The sequence below is a fragment of the Durotheca rogersii genome, assembly GCF_024521655.1.
Source record: "Durotheca rogersii strain YMJ 92031201 chromosome Unknown GGS23scaffold_5, whole genome shotgun sequence".
Taxonomy (NCBI): domain Eukaryota; kingdom Fungi; phylum Ascomycota; class Sordariomycetes; order Xylariales; family Xylariaceae; genus Durotheca; species Durotheca rogersii.
In genome coordinates this window covers 580,065-607,210 of record NW_026251236.1, presented here as the reverse complement: position 1 = coordinate 607,210, position 27,146 = coordinate 580,065, and the positions used below count along the sequence as shown (strand labels likewise).

Sequence of the window (27,146 nt, the reverse complement as noted above, 5' to 3'; positions counted from 1 at the left end):
TTACGCGAAGACAAACACACACACGTGGTGGCCTGATGGCAGAATAGAGTAAGCGGATTGCTTAATTCCACGGTCGGTTACCCACCTAATTATGTTGCTTCTTTTGGTTTAGCGTCGCCGGCACTCTTCGGTATATATATTCACCTTGTATTTCTCACGACCCTGCGTCAGGCTCGGTCAACGGCATTGCCGCGACGAACCGATGCAGAAGCTAAATAAGCAGCTATTCATAGAACTTTGTATCTTTGTTTCCGCGACGGTAACGGTGTTATATTCAATTCGTATACGTAGCTTCGTCCATTCAATGGTCGTGGAAGTAAACTAGCATTGGAGGTCGGCGTTTATAGAGTAAAGGACGATACCTGGACCGAAATAGGCAAAGCGCATCTGTGTAGAAGACCGTGGAATTAAGCTTCAGCACCGTGCAAGTTAGCAGTCCGCCGATAAGCCTCTGCAGCCTGATTGCAGCGCGGTTGCAACTTCGATTGGCAGGGTCGTTTTCCCCCCTCTCTTCTCTCCTCTGGTTTTCTCTCTTCCCTCCTCTCTCCTCCTCCTCTCCAGAGTTAGGTTCAATTTGCTTCGATATACGGACACCTAACACCGTCAGTACACACCACCACCACTGCTACCCAACCCTGTGATACGTGATCTTTCACTTCACACTGCCTCCGCCCGCGTGTAAGTTCCGCTGGGGGTTAAGCGCCTGCCAAGAGGCGTCAGCAATACGTACAGGAACGTATCGGGATGGGCGAACCAAAGGGGAAAGCTGGCTGTACGGCTGGATGTTGCGCCCCTCCTCGGCCAGTGGTGGAGGAGGCGAAGAAGGAGGATGACTGCAGCTCTGCCTGTTGCGCTGGAGGCGCTGCTGCTGCCGCTGCCGTTGTTCCTGCCGCTGCTGCTGCCGTCGAAGCCGCTGAAGAGAGTGGGTGCCGTAGCGACCCGGTCTCAGGTGACGAGGACAGCTGCTGCGGCGACTGCGGCACGGCTGACGCCGCGTCCGAGCCGGACGACGAATGCTGCGGGCTCATCGCCCCAAAATCAGCCCCGAGTTGCCAAGATGCCTGCTGCTCGTCCAAGAAAAATGAACGAGATGTGAGGGATGACTGCTGCAAGCCGTCGGGGCCGGCCGTTGTTAAGTCCTGCCAAGATAGTTGCTGTGATGCTCAAGAGGAGGATGCATTTGATGCCGGATGCTGTGGTCCGTTCGGTGATCTCCCACAGGATAGATGCAAAGACAAGTGCTGCGATACTCAGGAGGAGGGGGCATCTCATGAAGACTGCTGTGGTCCATCCAATAATCTCCCACAGGACACGTGCAAAGACGAGTGCTGCGATGATTCTGAGCCCGACACGGCCGAGCCTCCTTGCTGCCAGCAGAAACAAAAGCCGTGCTGCGACGGTAAGGCCTGGAGACGTGCCGACCCCGGTTGGCAGGGCTGATCGAGATTGCTAATTTTGTTTACCTAAGACTCTTGCATCGACCGGCTCATGCTCCGAGAAACTGCGAATAAAACCAAGAAAGGTCCGTATCCCGAACCCGAGCGCCGGCCTTAGCCAAGCTATATATTCTGACCTCTTCCTAGATGACGACGCGGCGAGTTCCTCACAGCGCTCTGTCTCCTCCAAGGAGAATTGGACCCGCGAGAAATATAAAACTAGGCTCGCAGCCTTAGGCTGTCTGTGCAGAGCACTGATCGCGCTGGGCCAGGAGTCGTGCTGTGCGTCGCGAGAAGTCTCGTCGGTGGAGAGGAAGCGCGGCTTGAAGAAAGCCTGCTCCTCGGGATCCCGCAAGAAACAGGCCTCGGCCTGCAAGTCCGTGACGACGGGGACTTGCTGTTCAGCCTCCCCAAAACGCAGTTCGTCGACCTTGAGAGACGAGCCCGTAAAATCTTGCGCTAAAGGCTGCTGCAATAAAACACCGAAGAACCCGTCTGTCACGCCTGCTCAAGCAGCTAGTTCCTGCTGCGATACATCATTTAAGAACCGGAGCCGCAAGGATGGTAATAGAGCGGTTCAGCGTCTGCCAGGCAAAGATAGAGGTACAGACGCCAATATCACTAACGTCGAGATGGGCATGTCTGGTGCCGAGCATGTCGTTCTCAGTATCACCGGTATGACGTGTACAGGTTGCGAGACGAAGCTGCAGCAGACTTTGGGCAGGGTCAGCGCGGTCAATCACCTCAAAACGAGCCTGGTCATGGCCAGGGTTGAATTTCAGCTCGACCTCAGTCTGGCCACGCCGGAGGACATCATGAAGCACATTGAAAGGACGACAGAGTTCAAGTGCGACAGGATCGCGACCCACGGCTCAACGCTCGACGTCATCCCGGTCGAGGGAGCGAAGCAGTTCATTCAGCAGGATATGCCCCTCGGTGTTGAAAGCGTAGATCTTGTCGACAAGCAAACTGTCCGCATCTTGTTCGAACCAGATGTTATCGGAGCTCGGGATCTCCTCTATAAAGGTTTCCAGACTCCTCCGAATCTCGCGCCTCTCCAGGCTGATCCGTCAGTTGCTGCGGGGAGTAAACACGTCCGATACATGGGCTGGATGACCCTCGCTTCTGCCCTCCTTACAATTCCCGTTTTGGTATTGGCTTGGGCTCCGTTGGAGCCACGTCCGCTCGTATACGGGAGCGTATCTCTGGCCTTGGCAACTATCGTCCAAGTCTTCATCGCGGGTCCGTTCTACCCGAAGGCCCTGAAAAGTCTGGTGTTCTCGAGAGTGGTTGAAATGGACCTACTCATCGTCTTGAGTACGACTGCGGCCTATATCTTTTCCGTCGTGTCGTTCGCTTATTCGGCCAGCGGCCGACCCCTACCGACTGGCGACTTCTTTGAAACGAGCACACTGCTGGTAACTCTCATTATGGTCGGCCGATGGGTCAGTGCCCTAGCTCGCCAGAAAGCTGTGGAGTCTATCTCGTTACGGAGCCTTCAGACTCCAACGGCGACTCTAGTCTCTCACGACGGTACCGAGACCGACATAGATGCTAGGCTGCTCCAGTACGGTGACATTTTCAAAGTCGCCCCTCATACCCAAGCTCCCACAGACGGCGTGGTCCTATCCGGCACCACGGAGGTAGACGAATCAATGCTCACAGGCGAGTCGCTGCCAATCGAGAAGAAACCGGGCTCCGTCATTATTGCCGGGTCTCTCAATGGCTCCGGTACTATCACGGCCCGTCTCACCAAGCTTCCTGGAGAGAACACGATTAGCATTATTGCGGGGATGGTCGACGACGCCAAGTTGTCGAAGCCCAAGATCCAAGAGCTCGCAGACCGGGTGGCATCCTACTTCGTCCCGACCGTCATTTTATTGACCATAATCGTCTTCGTTGCCTGGGTCGGCGTAGGAATTCGCGTCCAAGGAAAATCAGGAAGCGAGGCCGTGACCCAGGCGGTAACCTACGGCATCACCGTGCTCATAGTCTCATGCCCGTGCGCGATAGGTTTAGCCGTACCCATGGTCATCATGATCGCCAGTGGCGTTGCTGCCGAGAAAGGATTAATCTTTAAGGAGAGTGAGGCCATTGAGGTGGCGTACAAGACCTCGCACGTCGTATTCGACAAGACTGGCACACTAACCGAAGGGAGGCTCTCCGTGACAATGGAGGAATATCCGACAGGGAGCCGGCAGGAAGTCGCCCCCCAGATTTTGGGCTTGCTGGCTGGAATCAAACACCCAGTATCGTCAACTATCGCCTCTCACCTAGAAAGCGGGGGAATTTCGGGTAATAAGGTCGGCGAAATCAAGTCTCTCCCGGGCAAAGGCGTACAGGGAATCATCGATGGTGTTACTGTTCGGGGCGGCAATTCTCGCTGGCTCGGGACCGAGTCCAACCCCATCGTACAAGATGTACTCTCAAAGGGCTACACCGCCTTCTGCGTAGTCATCGGATCAGAGCTTCGGGCCGTCTTCGGACTGGCCGATACAATCCGGCAGGACGCGGCATCCGTGGTGGCCGAGCTGCAGAGGCGAAACATCGCTGTGTCGATGCTGAGCGGCGACGACGACGGCGCTGTCCAGGCTGCGGCGACCAGCCTCGGGATTCCCAGAGGTTGTGCCATATCTCGGTGCTCGCCTGCCGACAAGCAGGCCTATATCCAGACGCTCCTTGCACCACAGACGGGCGAGGGCCGTGGGAAGTCTCCCGTCGTTGTTTTCGTCGGTGACGGGACCAACGACGCCGTCGCGCTAGCCCAGGCCACCATTGGCGTGCATGTCAACTCGGGCACAGACGTGGCAAAATCGGCGGCGGATGTGGTGCTTGTCCGACCGTCCCTCGGGGGCGTGCTCGCAATGGTGGACGTTTCGCGGGCGGCGGTGCGCCGCGTCGCGTTCAACTTTGGCTGGAGCTTCGTGTACAACGTCTTTGCGGTGCTGCTTGCGGCTGGCGCGTTCGTCAAGGCCGCCGGCGGGGACGGAGACGAGGTGCGCATTCCGCCCGAGTTCGCCGGGCTCGGCGAGCTGGTCAGCGTGCTGCCGGTTATCGTCGTCGCTGTGAGCCTGCGCTGGGCTCGGCTCTAGGGGGCGAGGTGAGCTATAACGAGGTGATGTCGGTAAATATATGATGGCTACCGCTGGTGTGAACGAGAGCGAGCCGGGTTTCAAGCAGGTTGCCTAGATGAACCCATCGAGTCAGGCCTGCGCTTCCCTTCTACAGAAAAGCACGTATGCGGAGAACGAGCACGGTGTACGTGACCATTACCGGGTTTACGAGATGATTTCAGGTCCCGGCATGATACGTCGGGATGCCCCCCTTATTTACTGCCCCCGCAGCCCAATGGCTCTCGCAAGCCCGGGTTCGTTGACATTCTTAGACAGTCCTTTCTGATAACTTATTACACAACATCTTTTTGGCGACCGGCTTGATCGGGAGTTTCGGGGACCCGCTTCTCTTCGAGCCGTCGTAACAATACACGATTGAAATTGGTAGCACCATTCTAGACCTTGGGCGAGGCATCTTGACCTCAGTGAGATTCCACTTCGTCGATTTTGAATTACCTGACATCAATTACTATACATAACGCTGCTATTGGAGAAGGAGTGGTTCAGACGATTTTTCGAACTCGTATATCGTAACCAATACGCCCATTCAACCCCGTCACAGATCCGAACCCCCAGAGAGCCGGGGAGAAAAAAGCAGAGGGGAGGGGGGAAGGGGGGGCCTTTTTTATTCACAACCTCCACCTGTGGGCCTCTGTCCCCCCCCCCCCCCTTCATCGGTTCCCTGTTCGCCCTCCAAGGTAACTAAAAACAATTACACGCCGACACAGTAATTGTACCCGAGCAGGAGGTTAGTGCAGTCGGCATTGATGCTCGGGTTCCAACTGTAGAAGTTGCCGAGGGTGACGCCGGTCTTCGCGACGACGACCCAGCAGGTGTCGCCCTCCACGACCTGGTAGCAGCTCGTGCACTCGGCAGCGAGGCCTGGCATGGTGGGCGCGGCGCACCCGGTCGGCGTCGTCCCAACGCCAACGCAGACTTGCTGGCCGATATACAGGTTGGTGCACGCGCTGTTGACCTGCGGGTTCCAGGAGTAGCTAAAGGGGGGGAGGGGGGAAGGGCCGTGTTAGTTCTTCTACCCCGCTGAGCCCCCCTCGAGGCGGAGAACAGCAGAGGCAAAAAATTGTCTTTTGAGGGAGGAATTCAGTTAGGTGCACTTACAACTCCTGTAGAGTGAAGGCCGAGCCGTACTTGGCGATGATGTCGATGCAGCGGTCGCCCGCTAGGACAGTGTAGATCTCGGTGCCTTTACGATCGAACACGCGAGGTCAGCGAGGGGGAGTCTCACCAATGGGGAGCGGGGGTGTATGACGAGGAGGCGGGAAATGGTGGAAATATCACCAACGTACACTGCGCGACGTAGCCCTGCCGAGCTACCAGGACGTCGGCAACCGGCGCGGCAAAGACGCTGTGGGCGGCAGCGAGCACCAGGGCGACGGCGGTGGTGATGGGGAGCATGTCTGATTGTTGGACGACTATAGGTTATAGGAGGGTGTGAGAGGATACGTATTTGGTTACGAGCAAGTGTGGCGGACGGCTCGTGGGAGGACTGAAGGAGGATAGCTACGTCTCTCACGTTGTCAGGTGTGAAGTGAGGTCGGCTCCAGCTTCTTATATACCCCCGAGAGGAGGAGAGAGACAGCATCAGGAGATATCTCGACCAAGTTCACCAGCCGTGTCCACCTCAGCCAGGAACTATAGCATTCCCCGCGGTCGACTACGACATCGTATGCGGCGAACAGCCCATCTCCCCCTACCTAGCACCATCTGAACGAGGTCCCAGCATGGGACAGCCCGTCTACGCTTCTGGGGGAGCTCTACAGCACGCCGCGCTAACTTCTCCGCTTGCTGATGCAGCCTTGTTGCGCCTTACGGCGCCGCCTCTCTATATCTCGGCATCGCTTGCCAATCGTACGTTTCCATACCGCTCTGCGACCTTGTTGTGCGTCGTTCATGCGCGCTCGACTTTTGTACGTCGCCTCACCGTCCGTCCGTCCGTCGATCGTTCATGCCACGCCGGCCCTCGCGCTACGTAGCAGCGATAGCCGGCGAGATAGAGACAGCGGCAGACATTAACCTGTTGTTCGGCTGACAAGAGCATCACGAGGCCATACCTACCTGCCTAGGTACCTACCTACCTACCTACCTACCTACCTACCTACCTACCTACCTTACCTTGCGCCCACCGCCACTCTCCATACTCTGCCGACGTCTTGGGCGCGAGCCGTTCCCTTCTGCCGCTCGCTCTCCTAGGAGCCCAGACGATAGGTACCTACAACCTGCGGTAGCACGCCGTCATCAGCCGACGAAGCGAGACTTTGGTAGGCGCCTCGAGCCAAGACACCTGGGAAGATCTGGCTCGGCGGATCGCGGGCCCCCCGCTTCCCCCCTCCCAGCGGCTATCGGCGCACGATCTGCGGCTCAGCTCAGTAGATGCGGTCGTTCGCCCCGCCGCTATTATATCACAGCATATCAGCACACACACACACGCACATAATTATATAACCTGCTTGGCTCCCTGCCGACCTGCCGACCTGCCGGGAGGAAACGTGGAGAAAGGGGGGGAGGGGGGAACTCGAGCGGGGACAGGTAATAACGTGACAAAAATAAACGAGAGAAGTCGGGGATCGCACATCTTAGGGCTGAGGGAATAGGAAGGGGTGGAACGACGGCGAGTTACCTTGGGTCTACTATAGGGCGGCAGCCCAGCTCCCTGCCAGCGTTGCAAGCCGAACGCCGTCGATGGGCGCACGTGGGTGCAGGCAGTGGTCCGTCGGACAGCGCTCTCCCGTCGGTAGCAGTGGCCCAAGTGCTAGGCTCGTTCGTGTAGGTGGGTATGTAGATGCGCAGGTAGGTAAGGTAGGTATTATACAGGTACCTAAGGTAAGTACGCAGCCGGAACGCCCGCGTACTTAGGTACATAGACGAACGGAGACGCAGAAGGGAAATGCGTGGCCGCCTGGGGAGAGGCAGGGCAGGATATCTACCTAATGTATAGGTATACGTAAGTAGGCCGGTAGGCTAGGTGAGGTTAGGTGAGGTTAGGTAGGTAAGTAGACAGGTAGGCATGTAGGCAGTTAGGTTGGTGTGCAAGGCATGGACCTACATATCTACCCACCTACCTACCTACCGACCACGATCTACCTATCCGGGGGAGACAGAAAATCCCCATCTGGATGCGACCCTGTCTGCCTGCCTCTACACGGGACAGGGTGCGCTGATCGAGATCTGCCATGTTAATCGCCCGCCCATGGCTCCGGGGGGGGAGGCGGGAACGCAGGCCTAGACTTACGCGCTGCACCGGCTCGCCCCCGCCTCGCCCAATCGGCAGCGGCGGCGGCGGGCCGCGATGCCTGGCGGGCGCGCCGCCTTAGCTGTTGTACGAGGGGACGGGACCTTGCTCTGTCTGTCTGGCTCCCTCGGCTGTTTTGCGTGATCTATTCTTCTTCTTCTTCTCTTTCTTACCCTCTGCTCGGCCTGTTCTCGCTGTCGTCGCCGCGTAAGTGTGTACCTACTTACGTATTGTACCTAGGTGAGTAGGTAAGGCAGGTAAGGTAGGTATGTCGCAGGCGGGCCGCGCGGTGTGACGGCGCCCTCTCACCTACCGACCTACGACGGGCCCTGTCGTCTATAAGAAATCCACGGGCCCGCCTACTAGACCTGTTGTTTAGAGAGAGAGAGAGAGAGAGACGCGAATACGGGCTGGTTCATCTCTCGAGGTTGCCACTCGGTTGGCACGCACCGAGCCGGTTGTGAGCTGGCAGGTCAACTAACTTACCTACCTAGGTGGGCAGTTTTTCCCCCCGTGGGACGACAATTAAGAAAACCTGCCCTCTGACATACCTATACGATATGCAAGCCGCCTCGTATTTGTTACCTACCACCTCCGCATTTGTCCGCCCCCCCCCTCCCCCTGGCCAAGAAGTTAATACCCGCAATGTTACGAGACGGGCTGGTGGCCGTGTACGGTACGGTAGGTATGCGTGCTGGGTCCATCCACGGCGGCTGGTTGGTTGCCCCGCACAAGTGGTATTAGAATGGGTATGGATTCGTAGGTGTATACGGAGAAGCAATTACAAGGGCGCGGTTGTAAATAAAATGAGATAAATATTAATTTATAGTACTTTAACTGTTCTCTTTTTATTGTAAAGTCTTTAATCTTTATTATATACTTTATTTTAATGAATTGTATAATTAATTAGCTTTTAAAAATACTTATGAGTCTTTTTAGTTAAATTAATCTTTTTACAATTAAGTAAAGTCATAAAGTTATTTTTTATATCTCACAATGCAGTATTGATTAAAGCTTAACAATTCTTGCAGACGCTAGCCCGTAGTGGCTTCATCTCGAACCCATACAGACTATGAGTATATAGTCTTGTCATAATAACCGTCGGTAGTAAGCCTTACAGCCGCGATGGCAACATACTTGCTTGAAGCAATCCTGTCCGTCTTTGGCCTGTGTACCCTCCCCTCCTCCCCATTAATTCCTCCTTCACATCTGTTCCTTGCCGTCGTAGGAATTTATATAGAGCTACCGTTCCCGAAGCCTCACGAGAGCAGTTCTAGAATATCACCAAGGCGATTGGTCTCTTTTTGTACTCGTGCTTCGTCTTGGAATGCCCGGCTGACCAGCTCACGTTTTCTGGCTTGGACGCCGAGAACGCGATCTTCGACGCTGCCGTCCATGATGAGTTTCCAAACCGTTGTTTCGCGAGTTTGGCCGAGCCTATGCACGCGATCGATCGCTTGGTCTTCTATAGCGGGCGCCCACCCTTTGCATAATTTAGTACGACCAGACAGTAATCAAAGATATGCCGTGAAAGACTTACACGAGTCCACAAGTATTACCGTGTCGGCGGCGACCAGGTTCAAGCCGACGCCGCTGGCGGCCAGGCTGGCAAGCATGATTCTGGTGTCCGGATCTGTATTCAGAGCCTCTATCGATTGATCACGCTTGGATACTGGCATCCACCCTTCGACACGGCAGTACTTATATCCTGCCTCATCCAGCAACTTTCCGATGATGGCCAGAAAGGATGTCCACTGGGAAAATATGACCACTTTCGACTTCGGGTCCTTAAGTCTTGCTCTCAAGATCTTTTCTAGAGCTTCTGTCTTCGAGCTTCTGGTATCCCCGTCAAATCGGTCGTCGATATCCGCTGGCTGCAGGTCCACGATAGAGTCTAAAGTCAGAGGCTGGCGGCACATCGGGCACTTTCCATTGATTCCAATTGCCCTAGAGACGCATGGTTTTCCAAAGCGATGCTTGCACGCGGTGATGACAGGGTTGTGTGTGCTGATGGCCTCCATGCAGATCGGACATTCCTCTCCGTCGGTGGTGACAGCAAGAAGCGCTTGCTGGAGAATTTTGAGATTGTCCGATGTGAACGTCACCATAGTCTCGCTTTCTAAGGGGGCGAGAATGTCTTTCGCCTGCCCCCCACACAAGGTCCAATGGCAACATCTGAGAGCTAGCGATCAGTTGCGATGATTCGAGCTAGTTTTTTTTTGATGGCAGCTTGACTAGGGTGATGCGGCCGGCACTTACAGCTGTCTAAGACGGAGAAGTTTTTCTAGGACACTCGTGAATCGTATCTGGTTCTGTCTTGCCCCGTTCCCAGGTCCAGGTCGATACGCCCCTAGGATCTTGGTGGTTTCCGACCTGCCGAGTCATCAACAATCGCCCCATCAGGTCAAGCACGGGCGACCCTTGGCACTCACAATAAGACATCGTACTTGACCTTCTCATCCTTCCTAAACTTGATGCGGTGGACGTATTCGGTCTTGGCGGGTAATTTGAGGTCGACAAACTTCATGTATTTGGATCGTCGCAGGCAAAGATCTCGTATTAGCGACTGAAATAGTCCGCTGGCCACCTTGTATTCGTCGCTCTTTCCGCTCGCTTCGCTATTCGATAATGGCTTGTCGATCAATTGCATGAAGAGGGTGGTTTCTTCAATGCCGCCTGTAATCTTAAGGAATTTCAAAGCTGATAGGAAATCCTTAGGGGAGTTGACGCTAATGGCCGTCAAATTAGCGTCGCGAGGAGTATAAAGCGAACGGCAGGTCATATAAACGAGCCCTCGAATACATTATTCGACTTACATTGGCGTTCCCGTCAACATCCACCGGGATTTAGCTTGAAGCCCATACGCAGCTTGAGCCCTGCCGGTCGTGAAGTTCCGAACGACGTGTGCTTCATCTAAGACAATACGGCGCCACTGTACCGAAAATGCTGCTCCTTGCTTGGTGAAGTCATTACGAAGCCTGTCGTACGTGGTAACAACGACGTCATATTTCAGAAAGTCGTCCTTCGAATATGTCCCCGGCTTGTGGTATCTGAGGACCCGGGGTGTTGCGTCTTGCTTCACGTGCCGTTGGATCTGCTGTTCCCAATTGCTCATCACGCCCACTGGCGCAACGATGAGAGTCGGACCCTCGTTGAAGCCGCTTGCCAGGATCAAACTAATGACCTGAAGCGTTTTACCCAGGCCCATGTCATCAGCAAGCAGGCCACCCGAGACCATGCTAGGAGGGACTTTGGTAACGTGATTTGAGAGTAGGTTGACAAAGTTCCCCCGCTCATCACGTTTCCATAACTCCACGACCTCCTTCGACCCGAGGGCCGGGGGCTGTGTATTTTCCCGGGCAATCATCCAAGCCAAGCCCTATATGTGCTGTTAGCAGTTCTAGTGCTGAATATAAGATTTGTCTCTCGTACCTGGAGCTGATATGGCAGTAGCTCTGACTGAATATCCTTAGGTTGGGTTGCCTTGGGTAGCTTGGATAGGGCGTCCTCATTCATCGCAAACGGGTCAATAGAGCTAATATCTGGTCGGAACTGTGCAACCTCGCTGTCTGCTAACAATTCCTCGAGCTCTCGTCCCTCGGTGGTTCCTAAACCAGCGGTGGATGCGTTGCATCTAAGACGTATAGAGGCGCCCCTCTGGGCCTCGGCCTCCTTCCGAGTAGCCTTGAGTTCTGTAGCTTTCAGGATCTTGTCGCGTTTCAGTTTCTCTTCCAGCTCTAGGCGACGCGTAGGATCGCTAGTCCCGTAGAGATATAGGCTAACGGGGCAATCAAAGTGGCCCATATGACCGGCGAGGACTCCTTCAAGGACGATCTCGTTCCTATCGATATATGGTGCAAGCTTGCAGACGACGGTCGCTGGGAGATGGCCTATTTGTATTCGCATGACGTTGTCGACACGAACAGCATACTTATCATACGGATTACCAGGCTCACGCCGACAGAGAACCCTCTCACCGAGACTCACCATTCCGCTATAGTACCTAACACCCACAATCTTGCTGTTCATGATCCCGTATAATTCCATCGAGGAAGCAGGGCCATCGTCAGCCTGAGTGAGGTCGATAGCATGGTCGACGTACTCTTCGACCCACGAGGATCTTGGAGGTTGTTGGCTAGAGGAGCCGGGCGGAGATTGAGAATTCGGCTGAGAATGAAGAGAAGAGGGGGGGTTATGGCGCCCGGATTTCTGGTTTGAGGAACTCGCGGGTGCTTTATCGTGATGCCGGGGAAGCTTGGGTGGACGTCCCCCCGCCAGGGCTGCAGCAGAAGCACGTTTTTTCGGCGCCATCGTGGGGAAGCCGAGGGTGTCTCTCGGCGTAGGGCAACTTCTAACCGTTCATTTGCTTCGGCAGAACTAGGGAAGACGACAAGTACCGGAACTACTTCTACGGGGAGAGATGCCAGGAGAAACAGGATGCCTTTCCCGGGAAAGCGGAGGTGAAGAAAGAAAGAAATACGCAGGGGTAAAAAGGAGAAGAACCGGGTCCTCGTTTGCAGATCGTCGATGGCTGAATCATCAAGGCTCTCTGACGCGCTTTGACCGCGACTTCCTGGATGTTATCCGTCTCGTCATCACGTGATGAATTCAAATTACCCCCGGCACGATAAGAGGTTATCAGAGGTAACCTGGAGGTAACCTGTGTGCTGTAGCACAACTCCAGGTCCTGGGCTGTGGAGGTCACACTTCTCAGCCGGAGATTCTCCAGGAGGTACCTACTCATACAATGCAGAAGACAGAATGCTGCCCACGAAAGCAGTCCAACGCACGCTACACATCTACCTACCATCTAAGCAATGTGTATAGGTAGATACACCTACCGATATCGACTAACTCATAGATACCTACCGTAGGTCTATAGTCAACCTAGCAAAGCTCCATATTATGTACGACGTAACTCGGACGTCCTGTCGAGACATGCAGAAGATACGGTGTGAGTCCTGGTGCATGCACTGTAAGCATAACCGGCCTTGTAGAAGTCGGTGTGGAGACCTTGGTAGTGGCGTTATAGCCAATCAGACAATATGACGATGGCGCAATCCGAGCTAGGCCAGTTCGACTTGAGGGCAAGAGTGCCAAATACTGTCAGACGAGCCGCAAGAGCACAATTTCTCTTCTCTCTTTCACTACACCTCTCCCTCTCACACAAATTTCCAGGATGTTCAATACCTAAGGAGCGTATCGGACCCCTATTATGCCTCAGGTTGCGAGCAACCTCGTCGTCGGCTGCGCATGCCTAGGCAGTTTAAATTCCCCCTACCGTTGGCTTCCCGTTGCCACGGCTCTCTCCGTGAAGGGGAAGCATCTCTGCCTCGAACGCACTGCAAAGAGAGCCATTATCCATTTCGTGAGCCTTACAAGAGAGGAAGTCGACATGATACAGCCAATCTATTAGCGATCTTAGGGATTTCTCCCGTTAACGTCCCTCCGAAACTCCCGACACCCCGATCGTGGTCACGTCACAGCTGGGAAAGAACTCTAACCCTCTACTCGTTTGCCATAGGCCGAATAGTTGCCGCACTTGGCGATATGCGTCTTCTTCCCTGTGCTATCGTCGAAGATGTTGCATCCGTACTTGGCCACGTTCGGCGGGGTATATACTGGCAGCTTGAAGTTAGCCAAGTGGCATTGACGGGCGGGCATTCTACACCATAGGCAACCTACAGTGCAAGGAGACAGCGTAGTCGCCTCCCTTGTTGGACACGCGATGGAGTCCAAGTTGGTCTGCCATATAAGCCACGGCGTTCTCCTGGTGGACTTTTTCCGACTTGAGCCTCGGTGGGCTCTCTCCATCTCCGCTGGGCACGTCGTACCGAGTCTCGGTGAGGTCGCCGCGAAGGATCTTCATCAGGCAGTGGGCGTTGCCGTGGTCGTGGATCGGACTGGCCTTCCCGGGCGTCCAGACAAGTACGAGCTATTTCGACGGATCATACCAGTCAGCACCCTGACCTGCACGCTCCGACGGGTCATGCCGAGGTGGTGAGGTAACTTGGCTTACCAGATTCGCGTTTCCGTTCCCCTCGTCGACGAGGTTTCGCGTGTACGCCATACTCGCATCTCCCATCGCATAATGGGACCACTCCTCTTCGTTGGAGACGTACCTCTCCATGATATGAGTTAGGTCTTCTACGTCCACATCGTCAGAGGTTAGCCCTGATGAGGGTCCTAAGATGCCCTTGATATCCTTAACGAGCTGTTCAAAGCGGTTCGTCATGTCGACAATCTGGGCTCGGGGCACCGGCAATTCAGGAGGGGTCGGGAGGGGTTTGGATAGGAAAATACACTTTGGCGGCAGGAAAGTCTCAGGTAAGCGAGGTCTATTTTATGCTGGAGTAGGGCATGATAGGGGGAAAATGGCGGTGTCGGCGTTGGCTTGCGGTGTTTGTATCGTTCGACTCCGCTTTTCATACCGGCGGGCGAACCCTCTAGCGCACTTGCCGATTCCCAGCTACGGAATCACTTTGTCACCTGCAGTTTCCCTTATCGCCGTCAATCCTGAAGGTGGAAGGACAAGGCCGACGACGACTAACGGCGTCATTTTTCATTGGTCGGTGGGGTCCCCGGGGAGGAACATCGGTACGTAATGGTGGCCTGTTGTGTTCCGGCTATCTTAGCTGCGTCGTGTTCTTGAGGCATACAACCTGGCGCGCGCGGGGCTAGCCAGGCTGTGGGAAATGGCTGTGGGGAGCAGAGCTTCACGACGGTACCAAGAGGATGAGTATCAGAACCTCCCCCCAAATCTCCGTTATCTATACAAGGAATTTACAACATTTACAGAATCGTCATTGCGTCGGTGTCTTGCTGGATTCCCCCGAATAAAAGGGGCTGCTGGGGAATCCATTCTAGGTCCCACCGGCAGAAACCACTGCCCCACCGTAGGAGTAAACTACATACCCGTATCTAGGCGGCGTACCCCGACGGCTCTCGCTCTACGTCCATAACCAGCAAACGGAGCGTAGCTTTGAGCTTTGTCCATCGCCTACCTCGAATAAGACGCGTCTTGCGGAGCAGCGGTTATCTTTGGAGGGGGAGAGGGGGAGAGAGACCCTCGACGAGAAAGGTCTGATGTTGGCCTAGTTGGAGAGGATGGATGCATTCGCATTGTTTCCGGCGCACTACCTAGTTATCTCCCCGCGTCCCCGTCATTAACATGGATATTAGTTGACACGTCCGACTTACACCGTCGCGGTTTGCCTCGGCTAAGCAACGGCCAAAGACGGAAACGAGGGAACCTTCCCCTCCAGCCCTCACTTATCACGCGACTGGTTTCTGCTGTTGAGCAGTGAAGATGACGTGCGTATGCGACTATTGCTGGACTCGGGGGAATATGACGAGGGGTCTCCCTGCAACGAACGCCCTTACGCTCACTTACCCGCTCCTCTCCGTCCGCTACATCGACGGACTACGTGCCTAGGATGTGTATGTAGGTACGTGATACTTAAGAGAGACGGTTGCTTGATACTGTTGATACTGACAGCGACCCTCACTATTCGGCTCGGTTTGCAGATGGCTCCGCATTACAATTCGCGCCGACTGTGTCATTTTCTAAAGAACAAAATCCGCCGAGCATAAATGCGTGTTATCGCAAATGATACCAATTTTTTGAGTTAGTTCGTAAGCAACCTGTGGTAACGGAACCATGTCACTACGAGTGCCACACCAATATGGGTGCGTTGTTTCTCTATTCCTAGGTAAATGCAATCTTCCATCTCCTCCCGTGTCATTGTTACCAGTTAATCAAGCCCACAAAAGAATACCAACTACTAAGAACGTCCACCTGCATATCCCATGCCGACCTGGCTCGTACCCGAGAAATTTCAAACGCCAGCGTCTCTCCCTCTGCCCAGAAACCTTGGTTCAATCAAACTTGTAACCATCAATATCTCCCATCCGATCGGCTACATATTTCCTAGCGGTTTCCCACTGATCGCCTCGCGAGTTGTCAATCCAGACCAATTCGGCCAAAAACTCCGAAATCAGCCTCTCCTCGGGCATAAGCATAAGGGTTTTCACCTTTTCCGTAACTAAGTCGAAGAAGGCTTCGTCGTTATGCCCGACGGTCGGCGCGTTCGACGTAGCTGTCGGTAGATTGAACACTAGGAAACACATCGCGTGGAGCATTGTCAACGGGGAGATATTCAAGACGTTGGATTCCCGAATCCAGTGGTCGGGATCATATTTTTTCTGGAATACCCAGACGTCGAACAAGTACGCAAAGAGGAGGACGCGAGGGTTGAAATACGCGAGCGCTGGATCTTTAGGGAGACGATCCGCCAACCGTCTCTCTATCCAGCCGAGACAGGAACGAAGATGGGGCGAAAGCAGGTCGGCCCACCAACGTTCGGCGGCCTTCAGCGTAAATTCCGCAACTTCGTTGTGGGATTGTATCCAATTCCTGTCCGCTCCCGCTGAGCCAAATTGCGGCGTAGTCCCCTCGGGTGTTAAATTGAAGCAGCCCCAGACTGCTGTACCGGCCATGGTAGACCCATTGCTTCTGTTGCCCATAGTTCGCCGTACCAGCGCACGTATTTTATCGGCGAGATCGGCCCGGGTTTCGCAGGCGCCCCTGAAGTTCAACAACCAGTTAGGGAATTCGGTCTCCTCACAATTGACATTTTTGAAACTGCGAATAAATTCATCGGGCAACGAATGAATAGGATCGACCATGGCGGCATCGTCGCCAGGACTTGCTGGGGAGTTTCCGAGATTGTCATCCGTAGAATTTGAGTCCATGTTGTAGTCGTTATCGAGATCGTGCCCCGAGCCCAGTCGATACTTGTGCCATCCCCATTTCTCGAAACGATACCGATATTGTTTTTCTCTATACGATGTTTGTCGATGTCAGTATATATACTCTTATCGGACTCATATATCGTGTATAACTTATGAAATGTAGAGAATCCGGTCCGTAGCAAAGCGATTGATTCATGAATCTGAAGATGGAGCACTTACGTTGGTGTAAACTCTCGGGGTTCTTTCATCTCTTCTTGAACTTCCTTTAACGATTTCCCTTGTGTTACATACAGCTCGTACAGTTTAGTTTTTTTAGATTCCCATACTTCAATGTCTATACGCGGAGCGGACGTGCGAGTCGCCATCTTAAGAGGCTTAAGGTGGAGTTGTGAACTGAAGGTGAGGTGAAAGTGAGATGACTGTCGGATGAACCTAACTCAGTCTCTGCGAACGAGAGCCACGACACATCGTTTTATAGTATTATCGTGATCGGGTATGTCTACGTACGTCTGCCTATAGTTGTCCTTGCAGCTACTCCGTTATCCTTTTTTGTGAATTCCATTTCCAATTGGGATGTGTAACTAAGTCCATGAGAACGCTATATACTCAAACGCCCTGACCCGAGTCCGCCTACAGTAGGATGGTAGTTAGGTAAGTGACTATGAATTGGCAATTCCAATTCTGTCGCGTTCTACAATCCTAATTCTGCCCAAAATACCATCCTGCGAGTGTTTTCGTTAACTAGGTCGTCATTGCGTGGTTCCGGAGAGGTACCGAAGAGTCTACGGGCCTGTACAGCGCGAAAGGCGTCCCGCAGCCGAGGGACAACGACCTGCTTGCGGGTGTGCCAATGAACCGAACGTGGGCCTGAAATCACAACCCCACCATGACAAGCAGGGCGTTTTTCGAGCATGACTCGAAACCTCAAGTAGATAGGCGAAGCAAATCAATCAGGCGCCGATAGGACTACCGAGGCAGAACCGAAGACCCCAATATCAGTCGGATCTAGCCTAGAGACCTCGCAGAAACCCACGGACAGGAGATGTAAGGTGTGCAAGACCACAAACATGCAACTTCGCGAAGGGACTTTTCCCCTGGGAATCACACCTAGACTTGGGCTGACCGAGGCAGCAAGGCCACCAGCTGACGGGGAACCCCCCGATCTGTGAACGGCTAGATGATAATTTCTCTTTCTCTCAAGGCGTTATTATCCCTAAGCCGTCTAAGAAGCATTGTACAGGAACCATTGCAGAAGCGTCTACGTCGAATCGGGGAAAGTTGGATATGCGGTGGAATCGACGGAAAGGAGGCGAGGCTTAGGGGTATGGCCGTGTGACTCAGGCTCATAAGGGAAGAGGACAACAGAACAGGCTGAGGACAATACCAGATACGAAATTCCAAGTGAGAAAATGTCATTTACTAATTACTGTATGTCGAACTGGTACTTTGCTATGCCCAAGGCTGTTGACTACGCCCGTGCTAGGTACCGCAGGTGAAGCACCCCAATTTTAACGCCACGGTGGGGGGGGGAGAGAAGTTGCGCGTGCGAGTGGTGTACGGTGCACCATTAGTACGTATCCGATAAAACGATTTTCGCGAATTGAAAATCGACCGAAACGTAAAAATGGGGCCACCTTATGGAGCTACTATAAAAGTCATTAACTTCAATTATATATTATTAAATCATTCAAAGAAATATAATTAAACGGATTTTATATTTGAATAGCTAATTAATTAATTTATAAATAAATATAGATTATATATTACGTTATATAATATTTAAAGAATTAAAAGCAGTTTAAGATAGTTAATGTTATGAAAGTTATTGACTTTTATTATATATAATAGCGTTAATTTAAAAGATATAATAAAAATTATATGATATATAGATAGATGCGTGCTTAATTTATAGGTAAATATAAATTATTTCTCATATAGAATAAGGTTTATAAAGAAAAACGTAACTAAAGTAGATTATTATAATAAAAGTTACTAACTTAAACCTTATATTAATAGATTAATTTAAGTAATATAATTATAGATATTTAATCTTTTAATAAAAGAATGCTTAATATATAAATGAATATAAAGCATCATTTATATAATATAACGTTTATAAGAAAAATGTAAATAGAAGAAACCTATTTTAATAAAAGTTATGGATTTTAACATTAGATTATAAAGCTAACTAAAGAGATATAATGAAATAAATATAATAATTTAATTAATAATTCATTAATATATATATCATTACTTATATAATATCATATTTATAAATAAAAACTTAAATAAAGAAAAGGGTTTTAATAAAGGTTTCTAATTTTAATACTATATTAAAAGATTAATTTTAATAATGAAATTAAATATATTAAATTTTTTATATTTAAATAATCTATATATGAATATATATATTATTCATATATTATATAATAATATATTGTAGTAGTGCGGTAAGACATGCCCTCTTGATATATTACGTAATACGCTACGATAGGCCTTATGCCTATATAGAGTAACCATAGCTCCCGTAAGTATAGGACATACCATACTTATTATTAAGTTTATTACCTAGCTAGATTACTATCTTTGCTATTTTTACCTTAATTAAAGATTCGTTTTTATTATTAAATTCGTCGTTCTTCGATTAATATATCTATTTTAGTTATAAGCGCTTAAGTTACTTCGTCGTACCGCTATAGCCGAATAAATAACTTTTACGTTTTACTCCTTTTCTCCCCTTACTTCTTATACCTTCGGGCTAGCGATTATTACATCTTTACGACTAAGGGGTATAGCTAAGATACGATAACTACATTAAATTCCTTACCTTTCGATTAATATAGCGATATTAATTTCATTTATCCTAGACTATCGTACGTATTATAGTTTTCGATAAAGTATACCTTCGAGTAAACCTATCCGGGTTTTTAATATCGCGTACGCTTTACTCCTTCTTAATAACGACTACCCTATAACTTTTTCGATCCCTTAATCTTTAGTTTACGGAGTTTCTATTACGTTACTAGGATTTAAAGGATACCGATCGCCGTCGGCGCTGCTATTTAACCCGCGAGGTAGTCCGCGTTTTACGTTAAATAAAATATCCCGCCTTATAGTTATTTATTTACTATAAGAAGGTACGTATAAGCCCGGGAACCTTTACTACGATACTATTATTATTAAAATAATACCTAGCTCTTAATACTTATAACGCTATTAAGTTATCGATATTACGATATAATACGACGACTAAACCGCGTTTATACCGATTAAGACATCCCTCGTATCGTTATTTACCTACCTATACGGAGGAACCCGTGAAACCTAGGAGAACTTTCGTCGTAATACTACCGCTACTAGGGATAGTACTTAACCTTCGATATTAACCGCTTCCTCGAACCGCTAATAATATAATATATTTCGTACGAGTAAATAAAGCTTATAGCGATTAAAGTAGCTTCCTTATAGTTATCTACCTACTATATAAAGGACGTACGAATACCTTAGTATAAATTACGATAACCCATACGACCCGCTACTCCCTTATTAATATTAAGGACGGATAAAGGCTAATAATAATTATGCCTTAACCGACCTTACGATAGCTTCTTTTTCCCTCTAAACCTATTAATCGATATAAATTAAATATATAGATATTAATAACTTATTATGCTAAAGGTATTTTAAGATACCTAGGTATAACGACTCGACGATATAATATACGATATAATATAGATCTTTACATTAATAACATAAATAAAATTAATAAACTAATAGCTATTAATAACCGATAGTTTTAAAGAGAACTAAAAATTAATATTAATAAAACTACGTAGATATAAAGGATTAAGGAAACGGAACTAAAGTCGAATTAATAGGTATACCTATATATAAGCTAGCCTTATATTATTAACTAATAATTAATATAGCGAGAAATATTAACATAGGCGTAAAACGACGCCTAGCGATAATACCGCTAATACTATTAAATAGCTCCCGTTAAATCGAAACCGGCTTATAACTATAACCGGTATCGTATTTAACGCGATCCTTTACTCGGGATTTATCCCTTATACGTATTACTTTAACGAAGGTTATACGTTAGGAGTTTTAGACCTTAATAAAAGGAATTATCGTCGACTTATTTATAATAGTTAAATTATTAATTTAAGGAATACGTATCGTACTTTAATTAGGCGTTAACCGACTAGAGAAGCTCGTATAATACCCGAACCCTATCGATCGGGATAATATAATAAATAATAATATACCTATACTAAAGGAAAAGTATTAGGATATAAATAATAACTATTATACCTTTATTCCTATATTAGGTAATAAGACCTTTATTATCTTTCTTTTTACTTTATACTTCGTACCGATAAACTAAACGGAATTCGTAGCTAGGAAACGGAATAAATCGCCGTTAAGACCCGAAGTAATAAAAACTAAACTATTAATAAAAACCTTAAGAATCGATACTAGCTTTCCGCCCTTATATCCGCCCGAAGAAAAAAAGAACGACGATAAAACTCTTACTTAGCTATCCCTTACCCGCGGCTCTATACTTATCCCGCTAATCCCTATGATATTATTTTAAAATAATAATAACGGAGCCTTTAATAATTAAAATATACCGGTAGCTATCCCGATTATCGTAATACTAGTTATTAAGTTCCTTAACCCTATCGATTACCTTAGGCTTAAGTTTAACGAATATAACGTAACCTAGTAGCTAAAAAGGGTAAATCGATTATTTAACCGCTACCATATAAGCGACGACGATAAGATTAAGGAAATCGGCGAATAAACCGCGACTAAGACTATTAGGAAGCGCGTTAACGACGTTACGAAGGATTAAACGATTTAAAGAGTTATCGTTATAGCCTTAAAGTACCGTTTTAAGATTACCGATAAACTAAGTTAAGTTAACGTTAAACGTAAACTCGTATAACTAAAACAAAGTAACGTAATTAACGATCCTAAGGCGATCTTTACGTATCTTATAAACTATAAACGCCTTTCTAAACTCGTAAACGATAACGGAAAGCTTCCCTAGAAAGTAAGATACTTAACCGATAAACTCCGGATATCCTTAATTATAAAGTTCTATAAAACGGGAAACTATAACCATAATAAGATCGGAAATATCGACTACCGGATTCTTTATACCTAGCTTTATAAGTAAGCGGAACGTCGTATAATAATATAAATTACCGATAAAGCCTAAGCCGAAAAACGACGATAGTAGAAAACGGTAACTTTCGAAGAACCCGAGAAGCCTATAATATAAATAATTTAACGATTAACGACTCCTAGCCTTTAAATACCTTTACTACCGCCTCCTTCGTAGCCTAAACCCTCTTACGGCTACTTAAGTACTAGTTAAGAAGCTAATATATAAGCCTTTTACGACCGACTTAACGCTTTAAAAATAAAGATAACTTCGTAGAACTACCGTTAAAATAATAGCTCTTATAAGCCTAGAGGTACGTACGGCGCCGATTAATAATATTAATAGGAAAACCCGTTCCTAGTAAACGCGGTTCGGAACTTAAGTCTTTATAACTTATAAACTAACGAAAGGACCTTAGTAAGCTCTAAACGTAATACTATATTAAACTATCGAGGCATACGTAATAGGATTTTATTAACCTAAATAAATAACTATAAGGAATTCGAATACTAGTTTTATAATACTCTCGATCGGCTTTATAACTATAGCCGCTACCCGCTACTAATAAATATAACCTAAAATCGGTTCTATTATAGAAGTAATAAGCGATTATACTACCTCGAAAACGGAAACCCGAATAAGCTAGAATTAACGCTAGTTCTAAGATCGATTATTACCTAAGCTAAGCGTAAAGGAGAACCGATCGCTTATTATATTTTATTTTACGCATATTAAAGTAAGGAATCTCTAAAGTAAGTACGTAAAATAACATATTATTACCTAGCCGGAAAGCTAAAGCTTATACCCCTTAACCTACGATACTTTAAAAACGAAGAAGTAATACTAAAGCAAGAAAAGATATTAAGAGCTATATCGGAAATTAACGTTATTTAAATAATCGAACGTAAATATAACTACGAATTATACGAAACGGGGATCTTAGGTTATAATTAAATTAAGGGTCTTATCGACGACGAAGGTATTTACTATTATAAAGGTATTATTAAAACGAATCTAATCGAAGTTAACGTAATTAAGCGAGCTAAAGGTTCTAACGGCGAATATATCGAAAGAGAAGTACCCGATTAAGAGAATATAAAAGTCCTATCGTTATAGCCTAAGCGTAAACCGACTAAAGCCGGTAAGAACGCTACTTCGAATACGAACGACCTAGCTAGGAAGGCGAAGACTATTAACGAATTATTAAGAGAGTTTTAACTAGATAAGATTAATAAGAATAATAAAAAACGCTTCGAGGTTTCGTAGGACGACCTAATTAAGTTTATACCCGGGTTTTCGGAATAAGTAGTTAAGTACCTTACGATACGCGCTATAGAAATTAACGAAGGTTAGCCTAAGGTTATTAAGATTATAAAGGAATAGGTATAAAAGGATCGGGAAGAAAGCGTTAAAATACCTAGCGTACCGTAAACTACCGCCCCGTTTATTAACCCTTCGAATAAAATAACGGTAAATTCTATTATCGCGAAGGATATTAAGAATTATATCCGGCCTTTCCTTAAGCTAATAATTAACGTAGGACCTAACGAAAACGAAGCTCTCGTATCTACGGTAATCGATATAGGGGCGTAGTTTAATATAATCGTAAAAAACTACGTAAAGAAGTAGCGTTTCCTTATAACCGGTATTAAAGCGATATAGCGGGATTTTAGATCCTCTATAAAGACCTTATATATAGGAATAATCGACGGTTCTATCTAGCTTACCGATTATTACCTTCGCTTACCGATCTACGTCGTTAAAGATAGGTTCGTTAATTACCTTTTATTACTTAATATAAACTTTATCTTCTAGTCCCGTATAAAACTCGAATTCAACGGAAGTACCTTCATAAGAACCGTTAACTTTAGCTCGGCCCGGATAATAATCCCTTTCGTTATTAACTTAAGAAGCGATACGCTACTAAGCCTTATATTCGGCGATTAGGAAAACTAAATACCATTAATACCTTAGGCCGCTTTAATAATATATATAGGCCTAAAAACGCGTTCTTAATTAAGTACTTAGAAACCGACGCTAGCCTTTAAGCTAAAATTAATTATACCCGCCTTTATAACGACGATATAAAGGTAATACTTATTTCCGAAGCTAAGGATTCGTCGGCCTTCGAACTTAGTTTAGATAAAGGAAATAAAGCGATCGCTAGATTAAGCGACGAAGAATTCCTTTACGTCTTTAGCAAAGCCGTTACGAAAGTAATTCGATATACGACGTAAGAATCGAAATAATATAAGCGAAACCTAGCCCTTATTTCGAAATTAGCTCTCTAAACTAAACGTACGTTTTTAATTAATACTATATTGTAGTGGTGCGGTAAGACATGCCCTCTTGATACATCACGTGACACGCTACGATAGGCCTTATGCCTATATAGAGTAACTATAGCTCCCGTAAGTGCGGGATATACCATGCTTATTATCTAGATTATTACCTAGCTAGATTATTATCTTTATTATTTTTATCTTAATTAAAGATTCGTTTTTGCTATTAGATTCGTCGTTCTCCGATTAGTATATTTATTTTAGTTATAGGCGCTTAAGTTACTTCGTCGTACCGTTATGGCCGAATAAGTAACTTTTACGTTTTGCCCCTTTTCTTCCTTTACCTTTTATACCTTCGGGCTAGCGACTACTACATCTCTACGACCAAGGGGTATAGCTAAGATACGATAATTACATTAGATTCCTTACCTCTCGATTAGTATAGCGATACTAGTTTTACCTATCTTAGACCATCGTACGTACTATAGTCTTCGATAGAATGCACTTTCGAGTGAACCTATCCGGGTCTCTAGCATCGCGTACGCTCTGCTCCTCCTTAATATATAAGCCTAAGTCGCGTAAAGTTTAGCCCGTAAATAACGTACCGTTAAACGATTAAATACCGCTAGGAATACTCGATTAAAAGGATTAAGTAATAAGAAAGGTTAAGTTAAAGTACGAACCGCTAGAGGTATTATAACGCGATAAACCCTATAAGAATATTATATTAAGATTCGTTAGTAATCCCCGAGGTATTAGATTAATAACGGAAAGACTTAACGTTATTAAAATAGGTTTATTAAATACGGAATTAACCGATTAGGAGAAAAACGTATTAGTTAAGATCTTATACCGAAAAGAAATAGCCCTAGCCTAGGATTTCTTTAAAATCGGAAAAATTCGACCTAAGGTTTACCCCGACTATAAGATTAAAACGGTACTATATAACGCTTAATAAGCTAAGGATATCCTTATCCTAGTATTCCTTAAGAAACGAATAATCGAAGTCTTACGTATACGACTAAAGAACGGAATCTTAAAAGAAAGTTACGGTTCTTATCGAAATACGTAATTCGTAGTCGAAAAGAAAGATAATAATTTACGACTTATTAACTCTACGATAAAACTTAACGCCTAGATTATTCGCGACGCCTTCCTATCCCGAGATAAAGACTCCTTTACCTAAGAATTCGTTATATATTTAATCCTTATAATCGTCGACTTTTTCTTTAAATACGACTAAGTAACGTTAACGAAAACGAACCGTAACCTAACTACGTTCGTTACTCCTATTAGCCTTTTACGTATAACGACTTTATTATAAGGCGCGACGAACTTAGTTACCGCTTTTCTCCGAGCCGTTATACGAATTCTTTACGATTTAATCCCTACTAAGTACGAGCCTTTCTTCGACGACGTTAGTATTAAAAGGCTAGTATCGAGATACGATAACTAGGAGGCTTTTCCGGGAATACGACGCTTTATCTTAAAGCACTTAGAAAATATCGACGCCGTTCTCCTAAACTTCGAATTAACCGGTATTATTATTAGCGCCGTTAAGTCTACTTAGTATAAAGGTAATGCGGTAATCGTCGGATATCTATACGATATAAACGGTAAGAAGCCCTCGGAAGCGAAAATAATTAAGATCTTAAAGTAGAAGTTATATAAGAATATAAACGAAGTAAGGTCTTTTATCGATATTACGGTTTTCTTTAGGATATAAATCGACTACTACGCTATAATCGCTAAACCTCTCTTAATATTAATACGTAAAGGAGTATACTTTATCTAAGGTATCGATTAATAATATATTATAAATTCGCTTAAGACTATTCTTATTAACGTACCGGTATTAATTATTTTAAACTATATTATCGAATAACTAATCCGAGTAAAAGTCGACGTATTAAGAAACGGTTAAGGCTACGTACTAAGTTAAAATAACGATAAAGGTAACTTTAAACCCTCGAGATATAAGTTAGGGATTTAAAAAGAAGCGGAGTTAAATTACGACGCTACGAAACGAGAATATCTAAGAGTCGTTAAGTCCTTACGACGGCTTCGAAACTACCTTTACGGTATTTACTTCGTACTTAAAACTAACGCTAAAGTATTAATCGCCTAACTTAACGACGGATTCTTTAGTTTCCCGGGTACTATCCTTACTAGGTAAATAACTTATATTAAGATATTTAACTTCGATATTTAATATATACCCGGTAAGAAATACTCCGTTACGGACGGTTTCTTACGTAAACTTAACGGCCTAAGCGACGACGACGACGATTAATAAGAAGGCGATATAAAAGACTTTATTAATATATAGTTTAATATAATATACGCGAATATAGTCGTATTACTTAACGTCGTCGAATAATCTAGCGATAAAGCCTTACCGTTATAACCGCCGGAAAAATAATCGATAAAGTCGTAAAAAATAGTAACGTTTCTTACGCGATTTTAATTACTTAGCTAATTAAGAGATAACCGATTAATAGGATACTAGAAACGGCAGACCCGGTTTAAGAAGGAAGCGTTTAAATACGTCGTTTTAAAGGGTATCCTATAGAGGAAGCCCGAGAAATATAAAGGCATACGACGAGTTATCGACTAGGAGAAACTACGTAAAGCTATAATTAAGGATTACTACGAGGATTTCGGTTATAGGGAACGTATTTCGACCTACGATCGGATAATTAAACTATATTACTAGCGCGGTATATTCGAATACGTCGCCCGAGAGGTTAAATCGTATCCTAGATATTAAAAAGAAAATAATACCCGGAAAATCGACCCCGCCTTATATAACGAGCTAGTTAACGTTCTTACCTATTAAGTAATAAACGTATAGTATATATTAATAAGTAACGGATTTATCGTAATAATCGAAGTACGAAACGAACTATTCGGTTTTCTCGAAGCCCGAGCCATTAAAAAAATAGATTTTAAAACGATCGCTAAGTTCCTCTAGGAATAGATATTCCTATAGTACGGCGTACCCCTAGTAATTAAGTATAATAATAATTCCGAGAATAAAAAGGAGGTCCGTAAAGTAATAAAGCTAGTCGGCATTAGAATTAAAGTCGGTATTACTTATTTCCCGTAATCCTAGGATATAATCGAGGTTAGGTA

The 27,146-nt window shown here is 46.7% G+C and overlaps 5 protein-coding genes across 5 annotated transcripts; 1 reads left to right on the top strand and 4 right to left on the bottom strand.

The window, feature by feature from the left end:
• Positions 1–500: 500 nt before the first annotated feature.
• On the top strand, positions 501–5,226 carry GGS23DRAFT_557685 (heavy metal translocatin). Its single transcript, XM_051515720.1, has 3 exons — positions 501–1,399; positions 1,469–1,522; positions 1,584–5,226. The coding sequence occupies exons 1-3, from the start codon at positions 745–747 to the stop codon at positions 4,526–4,528; spliced, it is 3,654 nt and encodes a 1,217-aa protein (XP_051373812.1). The 5' UTR covers positions 501–744; the 3' UTR covers positions 4,529–5,226.
• A 35-nt stretch (positions 5,227–5,261) lies between these two features.
• GGS23DRAFT_594656 (carbohydrate-binding module family 50 protein) lies at positions 5,262–5,965 on the bottom strand (the record flags this gene model as incomplete). The annotated part of the gene is made up of 3 exons (XM_051518198.1): positions 5,262–5,544; positions 5,669–5,753; positions 5,857–5,965. 3 exons carry the CDS (start codon positions 5,963–5,965, stop codon positions 5,262–5,264), a joined length of 477 nt encoding a protein of 158 aa, XP_051373811.1.
• Positions 5,966–8,731: 2,766 nt separating this feature from the next.
• Positions 8,732–12,383, bottom strand: GGS23DRAFT_557676 (SNF2 family N-terminal domain-containing protein). The gene is made up of 6 exons (XM_051515719.1): positions 11,232–12,383; positions 10,616–11,178; positions 10,232–10,528; positions 10,059–10,172; positions 9,340–9,974; positions 8,732–9,282 (listed from the first exon to the last, which is right to left on the bottom strand). Exons 1-6 carry the CDS (start codon positions 12,108–12,110, stop codon positions 9,059–9,061), a joined length of 2,712 nt encoding a protein of 903 aa, XP_051373810.1. The 5' UTR covers positions 12,111–12,383; the 3' UTR covers positions 8,732–9,058.
• An 873-nt stretch (positions 12,384–13,256) lies between these two features.
• Positions 13,257–14,264, bottom strand: GGS23DRAFT_409012 (cysteine dioxygenase type I). The gene is made up of 3 exons (XM_051513652.1): positions 13,819–14,264; positions 13,485–13,734; positions 13,257–13,420 (listed from the first exon to the last, which is right to left on the bottom strand). The coding sequence occupies exons 1-3, from the start codon at positions 14,032–14,034 to the stop codon at positions 13,299–13,301; spliced, it is 588 nt and encodes a 195-aa protein (XP_051373809.1). The 5' UTR covers positions 14,035–14,264; the 3' UTR covers positions 13,257–13,298.
• Positions 14,265–15,534: 1,270 nt separating this feature from the next.
• On the bottom strand, positions 15,535–16,979 carry GGS23DRAFT_409067 (Clr5 domain-containing protein). The gene is made up of 2 exons (XM_051513653.1): positions 16,773–16,979; positions 15,535–16,641 (listed from the first exon to the last, which is right to left on the bottom strand). Exons 1-2 carry the CDS (start codon positions 16,916–16,918, stop codon positions 15,678–15,680), a joined length of 1,110 nt encoding a protein of 369 aa, XP_051373808.1. The 5' UTR covers positions 16,919–16,979; the 3' UTR covers positions 15,535–15,677.
• Positions 16,980–27,146: the final 10,167 nt, after the last annotated feature.